This window comes from Limulus polyphemus, unplaced genomic scaffold (genome assembly GCF_000517525.1).
Source record: "Limulus polyphemus unplaced genomic scaffold, Limulus_polyphemus-2.1.2 Scaffold110, whole genome shotgun sequence".
Lineage (NCBI taxonomy): Eukaryota > Metazoa > Arthropoda > Merostomata > Xiphosura > Limulidae > Limulus > Limulus polyphemus.
The window spans coordinates 22,016-42,402 of record NW_013665720.1 but is presented as its reverse complement, the minus strand read 5'-3'; the positions used below and the strand labels follow the sequence as shown (position 1 = coordinate 42,402).

The following is a 20,387-nucleotide window of genomic DNA, read 5'->3' as shown; positions in this document are numbered from 1 at the left end:
TTATATTATATAACATACAAATAGATGAGCAAACAGATGTCAGTTAGTATGTAAAATATACAACTGAAACTATCGGTGTATAGCTGTTTAGGCATCTTAAGTATTTCCATGTTTATATTATATAACATACAAATAGATGAGCAAACAGATGTCAGTAGTATGTAAAATATACAACTGAAACTATCGGTGTATATCTGTTTAGGCATCTTAAGTATTTCCATGTTTATATTATATAACATACAAATAGATGAGCAAACAGATGTCAGTAGTATGTAAAATATACAACTGAAACTATCGGTGTATAGCTGTTTAGGCATCTCAAGTATTTCCATGTTTATATTATATAACATACAAATAGATGAGCAAACAGATGTCAGTAGTATGTAAAATAAATAAAATAGTATTATGCAAGAATCTAAGTCTATATATTTGCTCTACAAATAACATTTACATACAGTTAAGTAAGAAAACAGACCTAATTATGTTAACACAACAATGTACTTATACCAGCATCTTATGTATGTGATGATCTTAAAGTAAATCACTAACACAGTTGTGCAGGCAAATATTCTGTATGACTCTGTAAATGCCATATAAATATAGCTGCACAGCAACCAAACCTAACTATACAAGTTTAGATAGTAAATTAATACACAGTATTAACACAGTTGTACATAAACAACTGTGCATTTCAACATTACAGATATCTACTTCTTTTCATGCAAGTGTTCTTTCTAGACATAGTATATCAAATTAGTTAAGGCATCTAAAACTATATATATATATAAACAAGAGTTAAAGTGATCAGGGTACAGAAAACCACAGGATTCTCTACATCAACCTTAGCCTCAGAGAGACATGGTTGAGAAGCCAGGGTTGTCCATGTTTCTAAACTGTAGTAGTGATACTCAAAACAGGGTGAAGATTCAATCACACAGTGATTCAAGGTAATGTTAAAAGATATCCATGCTCACAATTAAGAGATTCTAGAATGATTGCGACTACCAAGATAAACATACTGGATGGTATTTGTTGACCCTGGACAAAAAATATATATATAAGTACAATCAAACAGGAATTCTGACATAAATACATCATGATTATGCATGATATATAAATATAGCAGAATATTTCCCACTTTTGACTATTAAGCACCTAAGAATTTATTTGTTACATTACACAGCTTTATGAAAGGTAAAACTGATGACACATTTCATATAACAGCATATAATTCTGTTAAATTTTTTGCCACTGGCAGCAAGTTTGATCTAATTTGTGTTTTCCACAAACAGCAATATTGATCCAAATGAATTTCTTTCACAAAAGAATCATAAATGTACTTTCTTTATAGATTAATTTTTCTGAGTAGCCCTGTGATATTCTCTCACAGTATTACTTTAAGTCTCAAATGTCCATATGCACTGATTCTATCTCAACACTAAAACTACTGGATGAAATTATTTGAAAATTAGTATGACTCTCTCAGCATTAGGTTGCTTCTGAAAAAAAATCATATTTTTCATATGTCTGTTTATTGATTATTTAAAGAAGACAAGATAAAACAATGACCACTAACCTAATGTGTCTGCCAATAAGCTGTTCATGAATGTGTACATTCAATTTCTTGAAAAATGTAAACTAACTGCATCCAAGATTTGTTGGTACTTCATGACAGAAGTATATATATTACAAGTTTGCTGACAAGTATTTTTCATTTATATTGCCTTATTTTATGCTACTTAAGTTTTCAATAGTGCCAGAGGAAGATTGTAAACAAAAATTAATCTTGTATATGTAAACTTGGTTAACTTCACTTAACTTTCAAATGTAGATTTCTAGTATTTCCAGTGTATGTTCAGCAGCTAACTATAACTTAATTATAAATACAGATGTTAAACAAATTGACTAGTTCCACCTCTAATTGTATTTACTTAGTTACTGTGTTATATTTAAATATATTCATTCACCACTAAAAGCCCTCCAGTAATACAGCAGTAAGTCTGCAGGCTTATAATGGTCAAAACTGGGTTTCAATATTAATGATGGTCATGGCACAAATAGCCCGTTGCACTTAAAAACAAACAAACAAAACCGCCATTAAAAACAGTTGAATACACTGATTAAAAAAAAGTATTAAACTGAAACGTTTTTACAACACTGAGTTGTAAGTGGATTAAAATGTACTGAGCATATTTTTCATTTAAAAAGATAAACAGAATAAAAACTTAATATTACATGCAAATAGACATGAACATCATCCAAAAAAGATGTACCAATTAGATACTATGGCAAACAAAAGAAAAACAAAAAAACAAAAGCATTTTTAGCCATAAACTTTCATAAGCCTTTAAAAAAATGTAACACTGATCAACATTGTCATAAGCAGGACAAAACAGGTTAGTTAAACAGGTGACTGTTATAGAAATACACAGATATTGAAAATCTACAAACACATACATACAACATTTGTAATTGCTAATGTTTAATTTTTATTATTTAAGTGAATTAACTACAGAATTGCACAGATCTTAGACATAAAAATACACAATTCTGGATATATTCAAAATCAAATCTCTGTATTTACTTGTTAATTTTGTAACAGTTTAGGAAAGGATTCTCTAAGACATTAGGTAAGATCTGATATTAACCTTGTATAAAATACTTATGGCTTTAATGCATTCATGTTAATTTCTTTTACATTCATTTTCTGTTTGGTGTAATAATTTTCCAAAACTGTAAGGAACAGTAGTTTTGTTAAATGTATAACACTTTGAACAAGACACATCTATTGTAAAATGTCCTAAATGTAACTTGTTCAAATTCACCTATATACACTGCAAGACAATGCAGTAAAATGTTACACTACACAAATAAAAGTTTAGTCCCAGTCATGCTTACTAATGAAATGTAACATATATTTATTCTTTCAAAGACATCTGTTAGCATAGTACCTAGAAGTTTTCATTCCAAGAAGTCTAAATTCTATGTTCCTAAAGATTCTGATACTTCAAGTATTAAATAAATCCTATTAATACATCATATGATTTAGGAACTTCCTTGCTACTAAAATTTCAAGAATGTTGAGGAAAGGGGTGATTCACCATTTTGTATAAAATGATTAGAATTACACAAACAAACTAAAATTTATAAGTACACCTTCATGTGAATTATAGTAATGGTATATTAATATTCTCATAAATAACTCTCTTTTCTTTTAAACAATTTATGAAACTTAAACCTACCTTTAAACTGTTGTCAGTTTTTATTTCTTTGTTAGGAAGTAAATTTACCTAAAAGAATGAGAAGAACACCTAAAGACAAATACTGTGCACTTTCTGAAATAATTTATGCAATTTCTAACACATATACTTACAATAAAAGTGGTGGAAGATTTGCTGGTCTTGCTGCATTAACAAGCTTCTGTAATTTTTTTTCTTCCTGGCGTAGTTGAGAAAGTTGAAGCTGAAGCTTTGACTTTGTTCTTTTGTCAGTAAAGTTATCTTGTAATGAGGACATGAAAGCATCTAGTGAGTCCTGACCACTACTCATATTGAGAAGCTCTAGTTGTAGAAAAAGAAACAAAACTTTAATTGCACCATGATTCATTCAACTTTAATTAACTCAAACTTCAATAACCTTACTTGAAGCTTAAAATTCCTGTTTATACAGAAACTACTGAAATTTTAACTTATAATAGGGTTATAGTTTATCTGCATTCACTTTACAATTTGAGACTTAAAATTGAATTTGGTAGTGTTCTTGTTGTTCCGTACTGTATGAGAATGCAAACCAAATATCCTTAATGAGAAATTAAGTTCAGGGAAGTTGAATCATTTTGAACATCCAATATATATTTTGAAAAGGTAATGTATAAAATACTTTACATTTAGATGTTTAAACATCTTAAGTACAGTTTAAGTATTAGTTTTCATTACATACTTTTAGACTTACATATAGTGTATCATTAGCACAATTATTCAATAAAAACTATTCTTATCACAAATTCTGGGAATGAACAAAGATAATGTTTAAGGCTTTACAATACGAGCAAAAGTCAGGGAACAGAAGTTCAGGAATAGCATTTAAAGGAGAGTAGCCATACTACACAGTAATTAATGGTGCACTATGTAATCAACAAAATGTTTGTTTGGCTTTATTTACACAAGGTAACGGAAGACTTTTACACCTTAGGAATACAGAACTAAGTGGTAAGGCCTTAAAGCTATACAGGAGGTAGAAAAGACATCAGTTTGACTTTGGCAGAGATGAGATGCCACTTGGCAGAGCAAATAGCAACCTGCTTAGTATACTGAAGCAGTATTTATTTATTTATTTATTATTGCTATTTATTCCTAAGTACTTAATTTTTAGTTATTTTTCTTAAAACACAGAATAATAAATAATGAATTATATAATTAGAAAAACAATGATTTTTAGTACTTTGATGTTACAAAATTATAGATTGCATAGCCACATGATCAGTACACAAAATTGTACACATGTGGAAGAGTACACCAGGCATGTGACAGCTGAATGTAAGGTGATTTTTTGTATGAAATACTTTATATACATTTAATTTCATTGTATCTTATTTAATTATTACATGTCAGCATATTATGAAAAATACTGAAGTTTGCAGTAGGTAATTTCAATATTTTGATTTGTTGTTCTTACGTTACATATTTCCATCTCTTTCAGACAACTGTTGGCTCTCATTTTAACTAACAGTGTAATGGTAACTTCACAGCATCATACTTGCTAAGACTTATTCATTCTCTCAAGTGGAAAGAGAAGACAAATTAATTTTTGTAGGTTTCAAAGATGCATTTTAGAAAACCAATAAATTATCAAATTACTACACTGGTATATATATAAAACCACTGTAATTTATCTGGCTTTATAACTATGCTATATGTGGGTTAAAAAAATTTCATTTCTGTTCAGAGCAGAAAATTTCTCAATAAACTTCAACATCTCCTGTCAGCTACATGTTTTACCTTCAAGCCAATTACAAACAGCTGTAAAATTTACGTAATTTGTAAATGTGCTCTTTCTATAAACATGTACTTCAGAGAAGTAGGCATGATCAAACAAGAGGTTTCAAAAGAATAAAGTAGTGGAGGGTGATACCCAGGTGGGTCTAACCAATATATTGATAGCCCGGGAAATCAAAGAGATGGGAGGTTCTTATTTTATATTCTAGCTTGTCAGTATCTGAAATTTGAGTTTTTAATTTGTTAAATGCTATAGACATTATATGTTAGGCATAATACAATACAAACTGATCAATAAGATGAGGATAAGCAATGTGACACAAAAAGAAAGGATGTTTAGTATTTTGTTTTTAATATTTTCTTTTGAATTAAGTAGTAGGAGTTAAATGGGTTATTTAGATTTGTTATAACATTTGCATGATGTTGTTGTTATTGCTTTTTTTATTTAATATGAAATTTCACTACATTCATCCCTCCCCAAAGATCCAATTTTTTCAATTATTTTGATTTTATTTTTAAAACGGGGGTTTTGATTAAAGCACTGGTATGTTAGATGTGGACCTACTGTAGAAATTGTCAGCCAAATTCCTTTGTACAACTTTCAAACTGTAATTTCTGAAGAAAGACCACCTAAAGCCAACTATATTTGGCATGATAACAGTAGGCTACATGCATGAATGTTGAGAAGGAGATTGCAGTCCTCCAAACATGCAAGCAGTGTTGTGTCATTTGCTATTTAACAAGCTAATGAACTGTCATTTTCTGCTGTGTTATATGAACTGGAGCATGAAACACACTCTCTGTTCAGAAATCAGGCCCCACTTGCTTAAAAACAGTTATCTTTCCCAACACTGGCATTGGTGCCATTGCTGACCTGTAATTATGAGCCTCCAGATGGAATGAACACAGGAACATTAATGGAGAAAGAAGTCATCCAGACCAGCAGCACAGTTAGAAACTCTAACTACTTTATCACATTAAAAAATTAATGCATGATTTTCCAAGCATCTGAAGTAGGAATGAAACAGTAGTAAATTTACATGATACACTAGTTCTGATCCCTCTATTTCATGATTCTTTAATTAATATGATAGTAGCACAATAATTTTTAATTGAATAAAAAGAAAACTTTAATTCCAGCCATGCCTTTTTTTTCTAAGTGGTATATGGCCTAAAACAAAAGGAAGCTATTTAGTGTTAAAAAGTAACAAGATATTATACTGAAAAAAAAGGAAACAGCTGGAAATCTCATCTTATACAAAAAAAAATACTAAAATGAAGTGCCTTAGGATATACAGGGATGGAAAGGAGATAGCATTGTATAAAAATTCAGTACACAAAGTGTGTTAATTGAAATGAAATTCATTTTTGGACAGCAATAATTGGAAAGTAATATTTTCAAGACTCCACAGCAAACCTAAGGATTTTTTCCTGGAGCATTTATATCAGAGATAATGCCCTGTGAAAACTGTGGATATATTTTTTTAGTAAATCCATGACAGCATCATGGGGAAAGTATCAATTTTCATGGAATTATTTCACAAGTTCAAGTAATCTGCTGTAGACATATATTTATCATTTTTATACACATGATACCCTTGTTTGCAGTGCATGGTTTTCCTAAATAGATTGCATGGCCACATGATCAGTACACAAAATTGTACACACGTGGAAGAGTACACCAGGCATGTGACAGCTGAATGTAAGGTGATTTTTTGTATGAAATACTTTATATACATTTAATTTCATTGTATCTTATTTAATTATTACATGTCAGCATATTATGAAAAATACTGAAGTTTGCAGTAGGTAATTTCAATATTTTGATTTGTTGTTCTTACGTTACATATTTCCATCCCTTTCAGACAACTGTTGGCTCTCATTTTAACTAACAGTGTAATGGTAACTTCACTGCCATACAAAAGATATAATCTTATTAAGTAGAATTGTTTTCATTATGTTCCCTACTAGCACTAGGAACAGACGCTGACATTTGTTTGCAGTTTATTTTAATAATGGTCAAGAAGCTCTTAGAAAAACTATGCTTGTACTGATTGTATAATTTTGAGCACATGGAGGGATACATATTACTTTGTGTTGCAAAAACATAGAAAAAAATCAGTGATTTACCCAATACAAAAATGATTTAAGTGAAAGGTTTTTGTAGTAGACCTTTACTTTGAAGACAAAAATATGAGAGAACTGAGCCTACACTGTATTCATCAACAGTATATCCTTGGTAATGATACTCATTTGTACTGAGATAAGATGGAGTTCACTTTGGTGACATTAGTTTTATTTCTTATATGGTCATATTTATTTTATTTCCCAATATTTTAAGAAAATATCACCCCCTCCCCAAAGTAGATATGTTCACGTTTTACTTCCTTTCATTAATTGGAAAGTCTTTTGTTTTTTCTAAAAAAACCTCAACTTTCCTTTCTTCATTACATATTGATTTTCATACTTGAGATTAGCATAACGGTCTTGATTTACCATAAAGTGTGAAAGAGGTTAAGGTCTATAAAATCCAAAATTTCTCTACTGAAAGATCACATAACAATTATGAATAAAATGTTTAATATTTTGACTATGGTCTGGGTGGATTCCACACAGCCCGTATCCATCAAAGTAACCATAAAGCAGTTATACTGTAACTTTTTAAATTGTATGCATATCTTCCCAAAAATTTGCAGATTATCAGTAAGCAAGATTTTCATACACAAAATATCACATTTTGTAATTAAGATTTAAGATTTTTTAAATAATGATTTCCTCATGCATTTTTTCTTTTCAAATGTTGATTATCCAACATACAAAGTAATTTTGATTTTAAGATTAAAAATAATTTTGTGCATCAGAAAATTGTCAAATTTCACATGCAAAATCTCTATAACCTCTATATAACTATCAAACGTTTTTAAAAAAAACTATATATTTTATATGTTATTTTCTCTATCTTGTCTCTGTACAGATTTGGTTGATTTGACCGACCTCGTAACCACCATAAAATATTAGGAAATAGATCAATTAAACTTTTTTTCATTCTAGAATGACTACAAATTATAATACAAAAATCACAAATATTTATGGTAAGTAGATTAAATCTCATAACATTATACATCTATATAAGTATATATATATGTATTATTTTTATTTTATTGACCTTTAGCTGTGTCTGACTAGCATTACAGAAGTTGCACACAGGCACATACAGCTTTATGTTACCACATCCAATAGTGAAAAAATGGTTTTTACAAATTACAAAAGTCTTGATGAAACTTTGTAAAATGGATGGCAACTGCCTGTTGTAGAGACAAAAGTGTAGAGGACAATGTTTTAATAGTCTTCTGCCTGGAAGACGAAAGGTGGAAGACTTTCAAAACATCATCCTCTACACTTGTGTCTCTATAACAGGCAGTTGCTATCCATTCTACAAAGTTTCATCATGAATACACTGTCTAAACAATCTATCAAAGAATGCAAATGTCTTAGCTTTGTTCTAGTGGATCAGTATTTTGTAGAATACAATCACATTTTGATTGTAATACATTACATATCTATATATATTATTACTATTTGTAAATCAAGTTTTGTATTTCAGTTATTTTTGGTTAAAACATAGAACAATGATCTCTTCTATTTACAAAATTTGTACTCACTTGCCACAATTTGCTAAGTCTTATTGAATTTTCCACATGGAGTATGTAAAACAAAATAATTTTTGGGGGGTTTTATATATGAATTTTGAAATAACAAAGAATCATAAATTACTATATCAATACCACTGTAATTAATCAGGCTTATTACCTAAGCTGTATTTGGGCCTAAAAGATATCATTTTCAAGCACCATTTCATCTGACCTCTCCTCTGCAAGTCTACATTGAAAAGGACAGATTTTCCTATAAAAACACTTTGAAAAGTCTGATAAGACCATGTGGGAGAAATTCTGAGCTTTCAATTAGTTATAAAAATGTCCTACAGTGAAGTAGGTGTACGTAAGCAAGCATTTCCAAAGATGAAAGAGGTGGGCAGGGGCAACTTGTTTGATTTTCTATATATAATAATATCTCACAAAATAGAAAAGATAGAATGTTCATATATTATATTATAGCTTGTAAGTGTTGGTAATTTGAGTTTCTATTTCATAAGAAACTATAGACTTTGTATTTGGACATCACAAATATCTAATTTGAGCCAAAGCTGCATTCAACATACCATGTGACACACAAAAATTGATATTTAGGATTTTGTTTTAATATTTACTTTTAAATTAAGAAATTAACTAATGTATTATATTGAAATGTGAATTATAATCTACAATTTGATACCAAACTTATTAACATACATTCATAAAATAGTAGTTCAATAAAATTTTGAATATAAGTCTACAAATGTGATGACATGCCCTCTGACCCCTACCCGTAGCAACAGGGTTAAATAATATGCTAAAGAAATTAGTTTAGGTAAACATACAAGATTTATCTTACCTGTTTCATTCTTCTTCTGTAGCCTATCTTGAATATATTGAACTTCTTTCTGAACATTTTCTAACTTATGGAGCTAAACAATTTCAACATTATATTTACATTACTTTCTTTATACTACATGTTTATTAAAATATTCCAAGAAAGTTATTTAATAAAATAGGGAAGTTCTAAATTTATTTATGGGTGAAATACTTATTTTAAAATTACTGTGCTAGTATAAGGGCCTAAAATATAAAAGCTTACACACACACACACTCTCTTTTAAATTTTTGAATAGAATATTTTAAGTATAAAAATTTCATGTTAAAATGGATGTTTCATACTCTGCCAAAAACATAAGGGTTAGGATGAACAAGCCTAAACGTTTTTTAGAATTTATTCCAAAATTGGAATTACAAATACCATACTACAGGCCAAAGTTTCATTATTACAATGACTTCATTATATGCTTGTCAACCTAGTCTTATCATTTAATGTAAATTGCATACCTTGTTATTTAAATGTTTCTAATGATTGCATGTACAAATACATTAACTGTATCACATAAAAGCTAGAAAAATTAATTAGGCGATTAATAACTTATGAAAGCATACAAGAAAAACGTTTCAGGAATAATGTTTTATAGAAAAATTAACTCTGCAAACTAAAACACATTGTTAATCTAAAGTTTCTTGTTTGTTTATTTAAAGCAAAGCTACAAAAACTATATGCCAACATCCCTTATTTTGAACAACTAACCAAAGGGAAGTCAACTGGTTGGCAGCATCTACAACCTTTTGAACCACTTTCACCAACAAATAGTGGGATTGATCTTCACATTATAACACCCTCATGGTTAATAGGTACTTACCAGTGATTCGTAGGTTTCAACAATCTCTTCTTTTTTCATCATTTTTTTCCTCATTTCTCGTTTCTTCTCTATAGTTCCTGTCCTATCTAGAAATGTATCTTCATCACTTTCATAGAAATCTTCCTCTTCCCAATGTTTTTGTTTCCTTTTTCTACCCTCTAGAAAATTCAAAATCTCCAGTGAATACAATAAGCTAAGTATTATTTGCAAAAGATCTGTAAACTAAGATAATAACTGCATAGTAAAAATGAATCAGTATTCACTGGAAAACTAGTATCTCTTAAACAAGAAACAAACTATGTCATAAAAACTTGTTAGTAAAAACTAAATACATATATAGTGATGTATGTAGTCATATACACAGGAAAATATTTTAAGGTCAGTTTTTAGAAATCAACTTGAAAAACCTAGTTTAACAGTTAATAAAACACATAAAGGTTCAAATATTTTCTAATTACAAATTTCTCACTGGTATTAAAAGGCACATAACTGTAATAGTTCAGTTCACAAACAAGTACATTAATGACTGACAAAAATTTTCTTTACAACTTGCCCTCTACACTATTTCACAGTTCCTACAATACAAAAGTGTTTTTAAATTTACAAAAATCATAAATCAGAACTATTCATCTTTCGGAAAACAAATGTGATACAATGATTTTTTTTCCCTGCTCCTAAGAACTAAGTTGAATTTACTAACAATCTTAGAAGTCAGGTTTATTCACTATTAAATTTTGACAAGGAATCTTGCAAATCCTTAACATGAGTTTATGGATAAACTTTAATAATAAATCATATAAGGTGGTCCAGCGCATGAGTAAACTTACATGTATATAAAGTCTAGGAGTATAAAGCTAATCGCTAATCACTTAACTAAAAAGTATGGAAGGTTAAAAGCATCTTGAATATAAAGTTTGTGTTAGTAAACCTTCAAAATGGAGTCAAGGAAGTAAGGTTTGTTTACTTGTAAACATTATAAATGTATTTGCTAGAAGGTAAGGTTGATTTACAAGTAATCTATAACAGGGAGATCTATAGGATTTACGAAGTAATTACTAGTAAAGCCTAAAAACTGCTCTACAAGCCAATGTATGCTTTCATGCAAACCTTTCAAACAGTTTAATTTGCCATGACCTATAAGTGTAAAATAAAACCTCATATTAGATTTGGAGTGTGTTTCGTGTACTATATTGTTTTCCCTTGAAATTCAAAGACAAATGCAAGTTAACACAAGAAAAGTAAAATGACTAGGTAGTAGAAAAGTGTTAGATAATACTAATGAAAACTTTCTTAACAAAGTAAATTAAATCGTAATAGAAAATCTGAAGTACAAAAATTGGAAAAACAATTTTAATTTCATTTGTGTTTCAAAGAAATGCCTTAATATCAAATTAATTTTCTTTTATCATTTAGAATTATGCCAAATATATTTTAAATTGCAGTTTACTTAGTCAATAACACAGATTTTGTTTCTATTTTTACAGGATTTTAAGCAAACAAGATTTTAATTTTTCCATAAATAAACCTTAAAGATGAAGTTTATAAGATGTCCTGGTGTTTTTAACATGAAAAAACTTAAAACACTATTAGGATCTTGACAAATATAGGTCTTCATTTTAAAATTATATGCTTAAATACCATTGGTGATTGGAGTACACGAAAACTTGACATTAAGAAATCAGAATATGTTTTCTCTCATTGACATAATTGTAAATCTTCATATAATCTTTTGCTTTTGATGTTTTAATTTGGAACTCAGAACAATCCTTTTAGTGTTAAAAAGCAAAAAATATATCTTTGTTTTATAACTGCAAATCTTTAAATTATTTTTACAACATTAATGAAAAACTTTTTGATGCAATACTTGTAAAAATATCAGTATTTGACGGCACACCTATATTTTGAATAAAAGATTCTCAAAGTAAAAAAAAGAAACAACAAGGAATATACTAGCATCTCATGTAATAGAGACCATGATGGGATTGGCGTAACATTCCATGGCGATCTAGAATTCGACAGGCTTCTAGAGCACAAGCAACCACAGCTTCTTTCTTCTTCCCTTTGACTGAAGCTTCAGCAAAGACAGGCTCACCAGTCACAGAGTCAATAGGAAGTCTGTTATTAAGAATAAAAATTTGTTACTGTTTTTACTAAACCAATCTGAAAGCACCAATCAACATAGTTACTGCAGTTAAGTGATATCTATATACAAAAACTTCCTAATAAAGTCAAAATCAACACAAAACTCTTCATTAATATTTTTTATGATCTGTTCTTTAAAGTGTTTCATGACCTATCAACAGATTTATCCTATAATTTCTTTTTTCAAACATATAAGCAAATAATAATAAAATATTAATTTTAACCCTTTACCATCAACACCCATACAGTTATTCCAATTATGGTAATGGAAAAAAACCTTCCATGAATGATAAAGGATTGAAGACAAGACAAAAGGTTAAAAATATGATCCATGTGGCTATGCTATCCAAGATTCATCAAACATTTATTAGTGTCTTGTATTCATTGGATTATGCAGGCCTATTGCCAAAGATTTAACAACCTTGGTCCTATTCAATCACATTAAGGTCCTTTTAACAACTATGTGATAGTAGTAATTTCATGTTTTACTAAATGTCACACCAGTAATCAAGAGAAAAAAGTAAACATTAACATTTTCTTAAACTGAGAATGTATTTCCAATAGATACTTACCTAGTCTCACAAAAAGCTTCTTTCGACTTATACTGCCCTCTATCGGCACATATTTTTACTCACTACTAGCCTTGATACCCCCATTTACTCTCACGTACGTTACTATTATGCAACAACCCTCCACCAATACGAGTGCGACACTACCCCTATCATAACTAGCAGCCTCTAATCTTGCAGCTGTTAACCAGTTCGAGATTAGTCAGATCACACCAAACTACATAGGAAGTGAGGAAAATGGATGGGAAATGTGAGTGGAGGTAGGTATCTATCGGAAATACATTTTCAGTTGAAGTAAATGTTAGCTTCCAATATGCTATCTTACCTCTTGTCACAAAAAGCTAGAATCCCGCATTGAACAGGTGGAGGGTCGGTGAGAAGATGATCCCAAGGATGAGGGAAAGAAATGGGATGGTATGACAACACGGGAGATGAATGGAAATGGAGGACCAGACCTTTGGGAACAGCTTTCTGAACCCATGGATCGTGGGCAAATGGAAGGAGTCTGGCATCCAATGGCCCTGACCTGAGAAGAGTGGTCTGAGTAAGACAAATATGGGAAAACTGTTGTCGGAAAAAGGTAATCAAAGTATCGGGATCCGATCCCCACAAAGGGAGAAGTAACACCAAATGCTTTAAGTCCAAATAAGGGAAGCTGGAACGATGAGAAGCAAAAAAAGCACAAACATCCATAGTATGTGGAGGTCGAGGCATACCAACCCCTGAATGTAAGCGCTCCCCAAAATGACTCGCATGTACCCCATTATACAGGGAAGGAGGAGGAAACATTAAATAATGACCCAAAGGCTCATCCCCGAGAAAAGCAGGGGTTGAACCGTAGGAAACAAGAGATAAGGACAGAATATACCATACCTGATTAATCAATTCTACAAAAGGGGAAGGAGGCCAGACAAGTTCCCCGAATCAACATACAACCGAGAGGCATATTCAGAAGGGAGAAAAAAGGCTGTCCAAATCCACTTCTTCCCAATTGCTTAAACCCTGAGCAGGGACAATCATCAGTTTGTTCTGACTGTTGCATGAAAATGGTCAACTCTTGACGGACCAAGGCCATCACTTCATAGGCCGAGAATTGTGATTCCGACAGGTGGACATGGTCAGTAAATCCACTGCAGCAGTAACAGTAGATGGAGTGACAACCACCTGAAACTGCGAGTGTATAACTTTTGAAATTGATAGGAGAGAAGAGAAAAAAAAAATTATAACTCCCCACGAAAGAGAAAGAAAATAGTAAATAACAATATAACTAAAGTAAAAACATTAACAAAGTAAAAACTTGTGAGAAGTTAATGAAACTGCAAGTGAAAACATGTCTATTCAATAAGATAGCCAAACGAGAATTGATTAACAGCAGCAAGATTAGAGAGGGGTAGTATCACACTTCTATTGGTGGAGGGTTGCTGCATAAACATTTGCTTGTTAGTATACATATATCTCTTCAGTTAACATATGGGAGGGTAGGTGGGAGAATCAAGGTTAATGGCGAGCAAACATTTGTGCCGAGAAAGCTTTTCATGAGAAGAAGTAAGATATCGTATCGGAAAAGGTAAGTTAAAATACTGATAACGTTATGATATTTGAAATTTCTTAAATTTGTAATACTTTTCTTTAATTTTATCCTTTATACCCTTTGTGAACAAACCTGGTTTTTTACTTTTCCCACTATAAGAAATATGTTTATCTTGAATATTTAAAAATTCATTTCTAAACATTTTCCACATCTGATCAGTGTCTCCAAATAACTCAGCTGCCCAATTCACAACAGATAATTTTTGCGCATCCTTTCAAAATTTGATGTTTTGAAATTTGTAACCAGAATATCATTATTCTTGATCTCCATATGCAGCAAAACATCAAACCTAATATAGTAATGATCACTTGCCCTCAGATGTTCCTTAATTTCCACCCTCTCAACCATCTCTATATTAGAAGTTAACAATAAATAAAAAAAAATGCATTGTTCCCAGTAGGTTCCTTGAACAATTGGTGAAGAAAACTATTTTGAACAGTTTACAAAAACTTTTTCCCTCATGGTTTCACTCTTACTGTTTCCCAATCTATATGCCTGAAATTAAAATCACCCATAACCATGACTTCATTAATAGCTGAAATCTTAATTTCACTGTAAAATTTCTCCTTAATTTCATCAGTATCATTTTTTGGTCTATAACAAATTCCCACTAAAAGCCTTTTCCCCTTTATATCCTCTAATATAAACCCAAATGGACTCAATTTCCTTGCTATTATCTTTGATATCCTCAACTTCAAAAGGATGTAACTCACATTTAGCATAAAAAGTCGCTCTTTCCCTTCTCTTTAGTACTCTATTCCTATTAAATAACCTATAACCTTGTACTTCAAAGAAATTTCTATCATCAAAATTGTCTATTTAACCATGTTTATATTATTCCCATTATATTAAAATCCTTCATTCCTTCCAGCACTCTACAGTCATTTATTTTATTTCTTATACTTCAAGCATTACAACGGTAAAAATAAACCTATCCTTATAACTACTTCTATATTTAGTTCCTATGCTAACTTTTCTCAATTTTTTTCTGCATTTAGTTTACCCTGGCTCTCATCACTGTATAGTCCTAGTTTCAAAATTCTCTTATAGCCGAGTTCATAGCACTTGCAAACAAGCCAGCTCCCACCTTATTTAAATGTAAACCATCCATTCCAAAAAGCTCCCTTCTCCCATTAAACTGATCCCATAAGTCTAACTAGCCAATCTACTCAGCCTTACATATGAATCTAAGCCTAGCATTCAGTCCTAGTAACCTACTTATAATTTCATCCCTACAATTAATTTTCAGCAGTACCCCTGACATAATTAAGTTATGGCCCTTTTCTTTAGATGCCTTTATCAACCCCTTGTACTTACCAATTAGCTCCTCTGACCTACTCTTCCCTACATCATTAGCCCATATGTGCACAACAAAAACTGCATCATTATATCTCTTGCTCTGTCAGTTGTATCATCCTCCCATGCCCCTGGGTAGTATAATCTAATTCTTTTCCCCCTACTTACTCCACAGACTATTCTATCTGTATGTCTTATCAAAGAATCATCTGTAACTACAACCTCTTTAAATTTATAAATTCACATCCTTCTCTGTCCATTTTGTTTTGCTTCCTTCCAATAGTTTCTCATCTGCATAAGCTAAAGCAATACACTTAGCCTGTACGGAAAGTGTTAGTAAGTTATATTATTCTAGAACAGCCGAAAATGATGAAACCTAATGAGAAAATTGGCTTGCATTTCCAATACTCAAGATGGTTTAGAACTGTCTGTTTATTTGACTTAAGTTTGTTTATTAGTAAAGCAAATTTATCACATCTATTTGGTCTCATTCTGCTTGACTTGTAAGGTTATCATAAATTTTTGTTCTTATGACACTCAATTAATCACAAAATTATTTATTTTTATATTTCTGGTTGTACTTGGCTCAACAGTTCTGAAGACAGATGCTACTGAGAAGCAAGATCCTACTGGAGGTACCACAGGTAAGCATATCCCAAGAGAATGACTGTGAAGCCAAAAGAAATTGTCTTTCCTAGTAACTTTGAAAGACATTAGTCTATGAACACAAAACTCTTGCAAGCTACAAAAGTTGGTTGAAGTGTTCCACAAAGTGCATTGATCCAAAATCCCAAATATTATGTTGGTGTTAAATGAAATGTAAAGATGTGGATGAGCCACCAATGAGTTGTAGATGCAAGCACTGGAATCTTACATTGACACTCTTCTCTCTTCCACAGTTACTACCAAAGACAATTGGTCAATTAAGTGTAGAAAACTGAATGAACAAAAGGGTCAGAGTAAGCCAGACATCCAAGTAAAAGTTGACATCAATGTATGGAGATAAGAAACAAACTAGACTACTCAACGGAATATGTATGGAACGCAAGTTAAACCAAATGGAAGGTCAATGGACAGATAAAGTACTCCCCTGTGGCAAAAAGAAAAAGCTGGGAAGATAGATGAATATGAATAAAAAGATAAGCATCCCATATATCCACCATTTCTATCCAATAGCCACAAAAAAGAAAGTTTTGTAACAGCCACATGTATTTAAGTTGAAAATGAGCTATCTCCAGGAAAAGATGAATTGAGACAGGTCTTTGACGAGTTTCTAAATTCCAGATTTCTTCAAAATACCAGAGATGGGAGTAAAAAATCTGCAAATTGATATATATGAGTAAATTTAATCTTTTTTAAAGGAGATTTGAGACTTCTTGATTTAGATTTTGCAAATAAATGGATTGGATAGATAAAGAAAATACATTAAGACCAGTCTCAATGACCGGATGAATCAACAATCCAAGATGACCCCCCCCCCCCCAACAAACAAGATGAAAGGTTTGTATGAAACAAAAGAGAGTCACTGAGTAGATCAAGAAGATCAACATTGCCTGTCTCTACTTTTGACCACTCAGTGGGGTCGAAAGGAACTAGTAGAAGTAGTTGACTTCGATGAGAAGTTGATGAAAGAGGCAAAGCAGAAGAATAAACATTACTTACTGGTCATTTTGAAAGGAATGATTATCAGAAGTAAGTCAAAGGATAGAAATATAAAAATTCCAAAACTTAAGAAAATTTAGTTCATGACTTAAAAATAGAACACACCAGAGAAACTAAAAAGATATTAAACTGATCAGCAAAAGCTAGATGACAAATCCTTCTACTTAACAAGGTGAATAGGTCTGAGCATAAATTTTGCTTTTGTTATTTGTTGGTTCTCATATTACAATGACAAAAAGGTGGATGTTCCACAAATTAGTATTCAGTTGAATGTGAAACCCACCAAGAACAATTCAGAAATAACAGCCTGAATACTGACATGGGATTTCCCTGCATGCTAGAGGCAGCCTACATGAGTAAGTCCTTCAAAGTAGGTATAGTATTTTAAATATTGGTAGAAATATTTTTGGCAGTAGTTAATGTTGACATCATATTTCATAGTGATCAAAGTTAACAACATAACTGTCAACAATAAAATCTGAATTATGGTGAGAAAGCAGAGCTTATCTAAGATCTCCTGATGCATGTTGCATGGAAGTTGGGAGAGTGGAAAATTATGGGTAAGTTTATGCATACTCTGTAGTGCATCAAGGACATTCATAATTTTGAGTCATATGGTTATTAACAGCATAAGAGCAGCTCAACAATAAAATGCTTTTTGATTATCATGCAAATTTATGCAATTATTTTATTTCTTTAAAAAGGCACACACACACATGCAAAATATAAAAAGAAAGGAGGTATAACAAATCTCATATTGTATTTTCATCCTTCCCTTTATTTTGCAAGCATTTTCCAGACTTTCTCTCAAGCCAAAGCTCAACTACTTAACTTACTGAAGCATTACTTTAGTTCTATACTCATTATTCAAATATACTAATGTGGTATTCAGGTACGTCCAAAAGAAAGTTAGTACTAGACTCAAGGAAGTGTTAAATATAGATAAAATGAACCCAGAGAGCAAAGACTTGATGTAAAACACAAGTGAACAAATAAACAGTCTTTGTTCACAACGATATAGCCTTTCAATACTTAACTAGCTGGCTTCAGTGTTCTATTTTATGAATTCTGGTATTGGGGCAGACAGAGGATTGCTTTACACCTGCGTGGTACAGTAAATATCAGAATAATCATATATGTCATATGTTGAGTTAGAATAAAATTTCCTAGTGTGGTATCAACTAATCCAAAATTATATATTTCAACAATGGCTTCCATTATACATTTCAAATCAACTTGTAAAAGACTCTTTGATATCCTTTGACATCAGTATAACCACACTCCAGAAAGGCATGTCACAGAAACAGAATCAAGCAACAAGTCTTTCAAACAAAATAATCATTATGTAACCTTTGTCTAAGCTAGAGGATTAGCATGAATTTACGGCTCTCTACATCCTGTTTACATGAATGCCAACTAACTACATGCAGGTCACCTGCATAACAATTTGAACAAATTATGATTACACTTAAATAAAGATATATATTATTCATAGTTATGGAAGTTATAAATTTCCTAAAATGAAAATGTATTTCCAATAGGTACTTACCTCCTCTCACATAAATAGCTATTCTCATACAGTGCTGTCCTCTATATCAAATAAAACTTTATGCATACCACAAGCCTTCTGCCTCCTCTCCATTGAAAATGACTCATTCCAAAGTGTGTCTCATTTAAACCATTCTGTGACAACCCTCCATCAATGAGAGTGATGCACACTCTCGTTAAGCATGTGACTCCCTCTATTCAATTCTACTAGACTTATCACTTCAAGTTTGGCAGAAAATGGAAGCACTGGTTTTTAGTGGGGAGGAAGGGTGGTAAGTGTGAGATGAGGTAAGTATCTATCAGAAATACATTTTCAGTGTAGGAAAATTATAACTTCCTATATGGTACATTACCTCAACTCACATAAATAGCTAAAATCCCACATTGAATAGGTGGAGGGACTGATGCGATGGAAAGAAAGAAGCATCCTTTGAAAGCGTCCAAAGGACACACCTTGAGACGAGAGAGTCAGATCTAAAGATCTGATGTGGGAGATTGCACCACGTCTGAACCAGGTATACTCTTCGGCTATCGGATAAAGGTGTGGTATATATGGGCAGAAAAACAGAGGAGCACATCCAATTGTGTGGGAAAAACAATGGAAGTGCCCCCAGGTGTAGAGTGGCTAAGGTACAACGAACCCACTTGGCAAGTCAACTACATCCAAAACTCATGCCGCTGGGAACCAACATCCACATACGGGGAGGATGAGGATCATATCATCTTCAACTCAAGTTCAAAGTTCAAGAGACCAGAAGAGATCTCCCCCCCCCCCCCATCCAATATTGAAAAGATGTCTACCATAGAAAAATCAACTCCCTCAACAGTGAAACTGACCAGAACCATCCCAGGTGCAATAACATCCACAGAATAAGACACATCAAGGGAGAGCAGAAGGGAAAGAGCCATAACAATCCCAAGTATCTCCACCATCCCAAAAAACAGATGGAGTATAATTGAGAGAGGAAGACAGGCATCTGTAATAAATGTGTGAGGACTTACGTTGATTGGTTCTACTCTAAATCCAAAACCCATCCACTGGAAACCAACATCCATGTTGGGGTAGGATGAGGTGAACTACAATTTGACATTTCACTTCTTTGTCTATATGCTTTATAGTGGAGGATATCACATCATCTACACCAGCAGAACACCACTGCCCTACTCTGCACTGAATGGTATTTCTGTATTGATTTGTTATTTTGTTAAACCATTCACAAGGATGCCTCCACAGTCCACCACCT

General features: G+C 31.9%; 1 protein-coding gene across 1 annotated transcript in view; it reads right to left on the bottom strand.

Moving 5' to 3' along the window:
• LOC106471079 (kanadaptin-like) overlaps positions 1-20,387 on the bottom strand; it is a gene marked incomplete at its 5' end in the record, with an annotated part of 61,338 nt that overhangs the window by 21,628 nt on the left and 19,323 nt on the right. Inside the window, 4 exons of the mRNA XM_013931670.2 lie at positions 3,374-3,560; positions 9,486-9,558; positions 10,336-10,493; positions 12,308-12,450. Coding sequence (XP_013787124.2) covers positions 3,374-3,560; positions 9,486-9,558; positions 10,336-10,493; positions 12,308-12,450 — 561 coding nt within the window. The remainder of the gene's footprint in view (positions 1-3,373; positions 3,561-9,485; positions 9,559-10,335; positions 10,494-12,307; positions 12,451-20,387) is intronic.